At 38.5% G+C, this 9,627-nt stretch overlaps 1 protein-coding gene across 1 annotated transcript in view; it reads right to left on the bottom strand.

Moving 5' to 3' along the window:
* APBB2 (amyloid beta precursor protein binding family B member 2) overlaps window positions 1–9,627 on the bottom strand; it is a 97,390-nt gene that overhangs the window by 39,095 nt on the left and 48,668 nt on the right. Inside the window, exons 4-7 of the mRNA XM_019472295.1 lie at window positions 8,792–9,000; window positions 3,675–3,737; window positions 3,162–3,247; window positions 2,988–3,048 (exon numbers count right to left, since the gene is read on the bottom strand). Coding sequence (XP_019327840.1) covers window positions 2,988–3,048; window positions 3,162–3,247; window positions 3,675–3,737; window positions 8,792–9,000 — 419 coding nt within the window. The remainder of the gene's footprint in view (window positions 1–2,987; window positions 3,049–3,161; window positions 3,248–3,674; window positions 3,738–8,791; window positions 9,001–9,627) is intronic.

Raw genomic sequence — 9,627 nt, 5'->3', positions numbered from 1 at the left:
TATTTTATTTCAATTATTAAACTGTTTTTATCTCAACCCACGAGTTTTTATCACTTCTACTCTTCCAATTCTCTCTCCCATCCCACCGGGGAGTGGGGGGGAGAAGTGAGTGAGCGGCTGTGTGGTACTCCGTTGCCAACTGAGGTTAAACCACAACAAGAATTTACAGTCCAGGATCAGTAAAAGCATCTTTTTACCTCCCTTGAAACTCAATTAGGAAGGCACAGGTTGCTCTAGAAATTAACCAGGAAGATTATGATCTGTCTCCTGGGAAGTTCCAATTCAAAACTCATTTCCAGTTGTGCATGTTTCACATGCAGAATTAGGATCCTTGTCAAGTGCAATGATCCATCTTTTAAAGAAACTCCTACCAAAATAAATTACTGAAATCAAGAAGCTGGATGTAATCATTCCCCCCTTTCCCCCGCTTCCCCTTCTCTTTTATGGCCTTGTGCAGACAACCTGCACCAAGATGCCAAGGATATGAAGCTCTGAACTGCATCTTAAGCACGTGATGTATACAGAACCATTTGCTGTTTATTGACAATTTTGAATGCTTAACTGTGTTGCTGCATAAATCACTTTTCTTACAAGAATTACATGATACACTTTTCCCAAAACTGACATTTTTGCAGCGCTACAATCTTTGCAGAAGTTGACAGACTCTGGGGGAAGACAACTACTTCAGCTTTCCACAAGGTGGCATAGTTCCCTTTGCTGAAAGACAACATTACTAGTGCCATTGAGGACATTTAATTTTTTTCTTTAATTTTTTTTCAAACGTACTAGCCACTGTCATGAATAGGTTTAAATAGGTTTAAGATCGTTAAAATCTCTCTAACAAGGTTCATTTTAACAAATTCTTCCAAAAGAGAGTTTAATGAGTTAAAAAAAAGCTTCCTTCTCTTATGCTGAAATGAAGAAAAATTATCTGTGCTTGCTGCCACGCAAAAGCAAGCTTTAATCAAATATAGTTAAGGCACGTCACGTGGCAGAGAAGAGCCTAAGGGGCTAAAAAATTGGATTTTCCAAGTCTCAGGTCATCAGTTTCAAATCCTATCAGAATTCTTTCAGTCTCGCAGTATTTTGGGTAAAACGGGCTAGCAAGGAATCCACCTACCACACCCACTTCCCATCCATGTGAGAATTAAAGATCCCAGAGCATTTTCCACAGGTGAAGATTTTCCCTGCTGTTTCCAGACCACTTCCCATCCCTGTGGGGTGCGGCCATTCTGCAGCTGCTTGTCCTGTCCTCGGGACAGAGGCAGATGCACTGAACAGCTCTGCCCACAGCCTCTCCTGCTGCAAAGCAACATCAGCGCTGCTGAGCTTCACCCGCAGGACCACACACGCGGTCACTACTGCCCCTGCACAACATCCCCATCAGGCAGTGCCAGACAGCAGGTAAGGTCCTTTGATTCAAGTGATTTAAAAAAAAAACAAAACAAAAAAACCCCAACAAACCAAAAAAACCAAAACCAACCCAAACATGTATAGTTTCTCCTCTGTTTCTTGTCTTGCTCCTCTCAGTCACTTCTGTGAATGTTTCAGCACTCAGTTTTGACTACCCGTTTGAGTGTCAACAGCATGGTTTTGCCTAAACAGGAGAAACAAAACCAGCTCTGACAGACAAAAGAGGACAAGCTTTTGGCATTGACCCATTTCCCTGACACCGGATGGGTATCAGTTCATAAATTTTGAAGTTTAAACAGCAAGCCAGAGAGGGAAGGGAGATGATGACACGAGTTATTCGCCCACACAAATACTGCTACGGTTCTCCATGCAGGAAGGGCTCCTAATTCTACCCAGTGCAAATCATCTGGGAAAGAGTCAGACATATCAAAATACTGCCTCCCTATAATGCTTTCCATACCGTACGGCTTATCTTGAAAGGAACAGCTTTCTGGTTCTGAGGGCTGGTACCTAATGCTCATCACTCCTCTCCATTTACTGTGCTCAGAATTTAGTGCTTGTCATTGTAACAAGCACAGCTGAAACCCTTGCTTTTTAGCTGCCAGCCTGCCAAGCAAAACACATTTATTCACATCTGATTTAAACATCACAAGACAAATAATCAAGATGACAAAGAAGTTTAAGTACCCCGATCAGTCTGTTTTCTCTCCTAAAATACATCATTAATGTTATTATAATTATTAACTCTGTTACATACTGTCTTCCTCCGTGTAAGTAGCTTCTGATCCTGTCAGTCACTGCAGGTGTATGGCACAGCCAAAACACTCATTTAAATTACTTGGATTTCCAATTATAGATATTCACAAACATCCTTAAAAATGGATGCAACCACAAGGCAAAACCATCAACAAGACAAATCTGGAGATATGTATACAAGCATTCAACACCTTCTGCTGCTTCTTTCTCCTCAAAAAACTTAGATTACAACAGTAAAGGCTCTGATTTAATTATGGTGCTGTTCACATGATGGTCTCATTTTTCCCTATAAATTTTATCCTCAAACTAATTTGCATTCTCTGTTCTAAAATACAAAGTTCCTTGTCCTAAAAAGTAACTTCCTTGTTACTAGCTGCGAGTTCAAGCAGACACATAAATAAGGAAGAATACTTTAAAAAGGGACAAACTCGAGAATAAAGAGCAAATTCTGTCACAGAATGGCCCAGGAAGCTATCCAGCCACGACAAACAACAGAGCCCCCTCTCACTCAGGACAGAAAACTCACTTAGCTGTGCAAGGGGTCAGTTATTACAGTTGAACAGTAGAATCTTGATCTTTAACATTCAATTTCTTGGCTTACATGATTTTAAAATAAGTCACACTTTCCTGACCAAATTGAACGAAGCTTTAAATCTGCAAATTCCTTTGATGGAATTAGTCTTGCATGGTCAATCTACATTGTGCCAAGAGGAGGAGTACAGTTAATTTCAAAACCTAGGAGACATTCTGCACCTTGCAAGTTATGCTTACAATTGCAAATTTTTAATTATTATCTCATTGTGGATCTTCTTACAGACCTTGGCTTCTGGATCACTGTTGATGCTACAAGAATCATCATCATCAGATTGTGGACCATTTCTGTTACACACACAAAAAAAAAAAGACAAAAATCAATCTTAAAATCATATAAAATTACAGCACAGCACAAAATGGAGCTGGTCATTCCACGGAGACTTCCAAAGTCATTTTACCTGAGCTTCAAAGAGGCATAGCGTAACGTTGCTCCTTCAAACTCTTTCAGACTTGGGTCTGGGTTCACAGTGGCTGCATGCAGATCCTAGAGATAAAGGCAGTGCTATTAGTATAGTATTAAGTGCTATGAATATAGTATTAAGTACACCATCATGTTATTTCTTATTTCAAAGGGAAATTAAATCCTCCCTGCAAAGAAGCGATAGTATTTCTGGCTGAAGTTGAAAAGAGGCATGCATATATTCTCAAGCTGCATTTCATTCAGTGCAGGCATCTTATTCGTTACATCATGGCAGTTGCCCTGCTAGTTTAGACTGAATCCATCCCAAGTGGAAAGATCAGAAAAGGCAGCATGTTTGTGAGCTAGACAACCCTAGCAGTACCCCCATTCACTTTGGCCTAGGTTATGAATGACATTCATGGAAAAATAAAAGGGGAAAAAAAACAGCCACTGCCATGCAAAAAACAAGTGTAATAGTATTAAAGGTTCTAAAATCTGACAATATACTTGCCTTCCAAATGTCACTATTAATCTTTCCCCCATTCAGTACAGCAAAATCACTCCATGGCTGTTTCTAGACACATAATTATTCACACAGGAAGAAGCACATTGATAAAAAAAAAAAAAAGAAAAACACAAGACACTGTTGTTAGCATTGATATTTACAGGATGGGTTAGGGAACAGATCACCTCAAACTTCAACTAATTACTCCACTATACCATGGCATTTGGAGGAAAGGGGAGAGAAGACATGCCTCTAACAGTTACTTACCAAAACAAATGATTGAAACAAGGAAAGTTAATATAAATTAGGAACAGACAATGAAATTACTCTTTAACTATGATTTTAAAAGCAAGCAAAATGAACCTGAATATGAATGTTGGCCACAGCTGCTACAGCCTTCATAAACAGCAATTAAGGGGAAACATTAGGATTTCTGTTTGATTAGCACTTTTGTTAAAAGACCCTAACACTATTGGAACTAGAAATACTGAAACACAATGATATATACAACGATAACAGGGTAAAAATCAAATATTTCTAGAGAGAAAGCACAAGAAAAGGACAGCAAAGGGAAGGAGGATTAGTAAGGAGTGCAGAGAGATTTCTTGCTGAAAAAGTAGTTTTGTAAAGTCTAGCAGCTTTTTTAAAAAAACAACAAAACCAAAAAAAACCCCAAACAAACCACCCATCCTCTCATTTTCCATTCAAGTTTCTCAAAATTTTCAGAGGTGTTCACTGGTACGATCAAGCAAGTAGCAGTGCATTTACCACTATAGCAGCCTGAGGTTCATCCTTCTCTGTAATGCCTGGGAGGAACAGCTGATGTTAGAGTTTCCCCTCTCCTCTTCCCCACAAGGACAGAAATCCCACAGTCCTGAACCAGAGTCAGGTGGGACAGGAGATCTGGTTGCCAAGACACCCAGAGCCACCTCTTTGTAGTTTCACCAAATCAAGTATTCCTGTAATTATTAGTGGCCCCTTTTAAGATGAGCTCTCCCAGGTTGTCCAGCTCAGCCCCAAGATGAAGTGGTATCTATTAATATGGCCCAATGCATTGATTTGCAGGGTGGACCTCTCACCTCAGAAGTGTTCTCAGTACATCCCCACTGGAGGAATTATTTGTGAGAAACAACTCCCAGGAGTAACTATTCCCTGACATGCCTTTGAATTAATCGAGTTGCCAGCTTTTCCTACTAAGCCCCTCCTCTTTAATTATTAGCTGCTAGTGGTTATGTTACCTACAGAAGAGCTTCTAGAGGTGATCCAGGCCTGGAATGAGTCAGGCTATAAGACGACACAACTACCATCACCAAATTCTGCCATAATCTCATTGAAAATGAAACCCTACAGCTTTTTCTCTGCACAGGAAATGGGAAAGAGGGAGCAAAATCTCTGAAATTTGGAAAAGAACGTTACAAAAGATGACTTCCTTCACAAAGGAATTCATTTGGAAACACACAGGAGAAAAGAGCCATCTAAAACTAAGTCAAATTTAATCAGCTGTGCAAAACCAAAATACATTTTCATGCTTTTGAGGGGGAGGAAGGGAAGGAATGTTCCAGGTTATTCATATTTAGCATTTATTAGCATTTTTGTTAAATCTGCAGGATTTTTGCATAATGCTTAACCCATAATTGCTTTGGATTGAAATTTACCAATTATCTTGTGAAAGAAAAATTGCCTTGCAGCCTGTGCAGAAGACATTTTTGCATTTTTTCCTTTTTAAAACTGTTTCTGCCATTTGTATGCATTACAGCATCATTCCTCCCTACCCATTTTTTTCTGATTCTCTGTTCAACAATAGTAAGTAACTGCTTTTCTTTATGCTAAATATCCAGAGTAACTACAACACAAAAATGGCTGACTTGATCTGTTCTTTGTTGACTGCTCTCAGCTGTAAGCCACATTCTACCAAATGAAGCAAAACTGTATATTAGGTCATTTAAGAGACAGAGACACAAAATAATTAAAAAAAAAAAAAAAAAAAAGAAAAAAAAGGAGGAAACAAGACAAAGGGTAAAAAGGCATTACTCCGGAGGAAAGAAAAAAAAAAAAAAGGTGTTTCTAAATGTTTATATGACAAACTCAAAAGCTGAAAGAGCCCAAATAAACTCATCTCAAGACTAGCACATGATGCTTCACAGACAAATGTGATAAAAGTATTTTTTATGGACTCACAGAAGCCTATTGGGACAGATACGAAAGGCTACCCATGCCAGTCTTCAATCCTAGATTATACTCTTTCATCTGCCTAAAACCTATACATCCCCCAATCTTTTCAGAAGAAAGCAATACAAATTCCAGCACGTGGGAATGAGCTAAACCAGCCCTCCCAAGCCAGATTATCTCGGAGCACAGGCTTCCAAACAGCAATGAGAAAACCAGCAGTACACAGCTCACACGTGGTCCAACTTGGACCTGGAAGCTGTCCACTACAACTGCTGCTGCCAATGGTAGCGCTGGGATAAAGGCGTTTGGGAGCCCCTATTCTAGATCGAATTCCACATCTTTTGTGAAGTGTCAGATTGACCGTATCACAGACATCCAGGTTAATCTTTCACGGGGAGGGAGAGGGGGAGCACTTGGCATAGGCTGCAGTGCAGTGAACAGGGACTGAAACCAATATCACCTGCAAGTGACCTGGAGATGATTAGGTGCTGGCAAGTATTGATTGTGAAGAGATGAAAAACCAAAGATTCACAATAGCTGACACTGTTAAATCTAGATTACAAATTATTTCATTACCTACCCCTATCTCTTAACCCCACACCATGGCTTATTTCCCTCTTACTGCTCTGTAGCAGCGTTCTGCTCAGAACCAGCTGAATCCCAAAGGATTCTTCCTCCAGTTCCCTCTTAATAAAGCTCAATATCTGTGGTTTCAAGAAATGCAAGACTTTTCCTAACAGTTCTCATTGTAACTCCAGCTACGCCCCTTCTTTGTAGCAGTTTCAGAATTTGGCAGTGCACAAAGTCCCGAGTCCAGTTCACACTCTTGTTTTGAACTCCATTACTGTAAGTCTGCTGGTATTGTATTGCAATGCTATCTTAATAACCACTCAGTCAAAAAATCAGTATTGTTTAGATAATGGTATGTAAGATGCTTATCAATGAATGCAGAAACCTTCAAGAGACAAATGCCTTCATCTATACCTACAATTAAAATAACCATATAATATCATACTAATACAAATTTTGGAAACTTGCTTATTTTCTGTATCATCTTTTACACTACAGTATATGGTCTTGATGCTGCCACAGAACTGTATATGCATAAATTTTTGCTGGATCAAATTCCTTGCTGAATTAGAACTGCCATATCAAAACCTAGATGAGCCTACTACGTACCCACATACATGGCATTTCAGAATGACTCCTCAAATGTTTTATTTAATACATCTACGCTGTATTAAAATCTATGTTGTTATAATTCATACATTTCGTATTCTTCATGAAGCTGCTGAGAATTAATGATCATTATTATAATCACAAACTATTCTTCATTTAAAGCAAACAAAATTGTGAAAGGTTAAAGGTACATCTGCCACATTACCAGCAGGTCTGAAATTTTCATTGTAAAGACATTTTAAAGAGAGACAGAAAAATATTTGAAATGAATATACGCATCTTCTCTCTGCAATTTACCAACCATACTGATTTCTGGGTTTTTGTGAAAGACATCTATAACTTACTAATTAAAGTCCTGTTCTTCATATTTTAGAGTAAGAAAAATACTTAATGGTGAGGTTATATTCCTGTAATGTACATGTGAGTGATTTATACTGGAAGCAAGTGCAGCACTTTACATTCAGCATTTCTGGATATTTTTTTCTTGTTTTCTAGCTGAATGATAACAATTGCAGTTCTTTCTCCATGAACCCTCTCAGAAATAATTTCCAGCGTGCTTGGTGCACAGTCCATTCCGCGGGAGCTTGACTGATGTAAACCATAACTGAAATGTTGTGGTCAAGTTTGCAAACCTTATGAATAGCGTTTATGAACATGTGGGAGCAATCTTTCTAAAATAATGAACAAGAATGTACATTTTTAAGCCTATACAGGATAAAAGTTTCAGGGTCAAGATGGTAATACCTACTTGAATGTTCTTAACTCCTCTTAACTTTCATTCAAGTTATTTTGGTGCAGATATCAACAAAATCAAGAACAGAAGAAATATTGTATCTAAATACATTTTTAAAAAAATAAATAAAACCTAAGGATTGCCTGATCCAAAACTTAAAGCTAGTATAAGACTTCCCTTTATTTCATAATACTGTGGACCTTCTTCTGAAAAGTCAGTATGAAAAAGAATTCATTTCAAAACAATTTGATTTTATATTAGTATTTCATTCCATAGAAGTCATCCCAGCATACCAAAACAAAGTGATTGCATTTTTTGAAGCATACTCTTCTTTCTGATAATTTGTTGTATTTTTCTACTTATATGACATCAATCAACCCCCTGGATTGTGCCTGAAAAGATTATTTTAAAAGGTGGTATCACATATTGCTCCTTCAGCACATGTGGAAGAGAGAGTGCATTTTTTTCTGTTTCTAGTTAAAGACTGACTGCACCACAGTGATCCACTTGTGCAGATATTTTCTACTGGCAGGATGTTGAGAGATTTACACTTGAGAATACTTGATGTTTATTTGATAGAAACTACCCTGTAAAGGAACTAGCGTCTCAAATGAAGATTCAATATGTCTTTGTCTGATATTCCTACCAAAAAGAAAGAAGATGCAAAGAGTCCAGCCAAAAGACTGCTATAATATGCAAAAATTTTATGTATCCTGTATCCATATAACGCAGCAACGCTTCAGTGCATACTACAGAACTGTAGTAGTTTCACATTAATCAGGCACTGTCTTATTTATTTGAGATATGTCTGATTTCATCCTACACATCCAAAGTTTAGGATGTTTCATGAGGCACAGCCATTAGAAAATGCACACAGAAAATAGATACTTACGATGTATTATCGACAAATAGCTACACTTTGGGATATTATCAGGCCCCATATTCTAAAGCTCAGTTTAGCTAATAGTTAAACCTGCAAGTTCAGAAACTTCTTTCTATTTTCTTTACAGTGTGCAGCCCACAAGAAGACACAGTATGTTACCTCAGTTTCTGGAGTAGGAGATGGTGTAATGGAACCAAGCGATCCTTTCCGTGAGCCTTGGAGATCTGTTGGGATGGACACGGGACGTTGCCATTGAGTTGTTCCTGTTGGTATGTGCCAGTAGTAGATCCCAGCAATGTCATTTATTTTTTTCCAGCCAGGTGGTAAGTCTGGGTCTGTCTGAAATGAGTGATCACTCCATATATCTGCTGGGAATGGGGGGGAGGGAGGGGAAGGAAAATTAATCAATGTTACTAAGACACGAACAGTTCTTCTATGGGTCTGCCCCTGATGCAAGTGATGCACAGCTGGTACTACTGTTGTACAGTTCCTGTGTAAACGAACACCAGAAAAACATACTGAATTATTGAGGCTCAAAGTAAGGTGAAAAAGCCTCATTTGACTTGGCCTATGAAGAAAGGAAAAAAATACGCTACTTACCAAAGAGCTGTTCTAATATGGCAGCTATCTAATACCATCCAATAAACTAGCTCTTCTAATAAGGTTTAGTTTCAAGCACATTAAATCACAGCATATAAAGAAAAATCTGGAGTTGTGGTGTACTCTATCCTCTTCATCACAGCACCCTCCCTTCTCAATGCATGGTAGCAGAGCATGTATTTCTGCTAACCAAAGTCAGCTTATCAAAACAGAAACACACACCCCCCAAACAACCCGCACTGGGTTTACTTACAGCATCTAAAAGACTGCTTGTTCAAAACAATGAAAACAAAAGAACTGAGCAAGCACTTTACACACACACCAATTGTCACAAACAAACATACTGTTTTCAATTGGTTTTATAATAGGGTGGGTGGGTGGGTGGGGAAATCAAA

The sequence above is a fragment of the Aptenodytes forsteri genome, unplaced genomic scaffold (genome assembly GCF_000699145.1).
Source record: "Aptenodytes forsteri isolate BGI_AS27 unplaced genomic scaffold, ASM69914v1 Scaffold35, whole genome shotgun sequence".
Classification (NCBI taxonomy): Eukaryota; Metazoa; Chordata; class Aves; order Sphenisciformes; family Spheniscidae; genus Aptenodytes; species Aptenodytes forsteri.
This window is presented reverse-complemented; position numbering and strand designations above follow the sequence as displayed.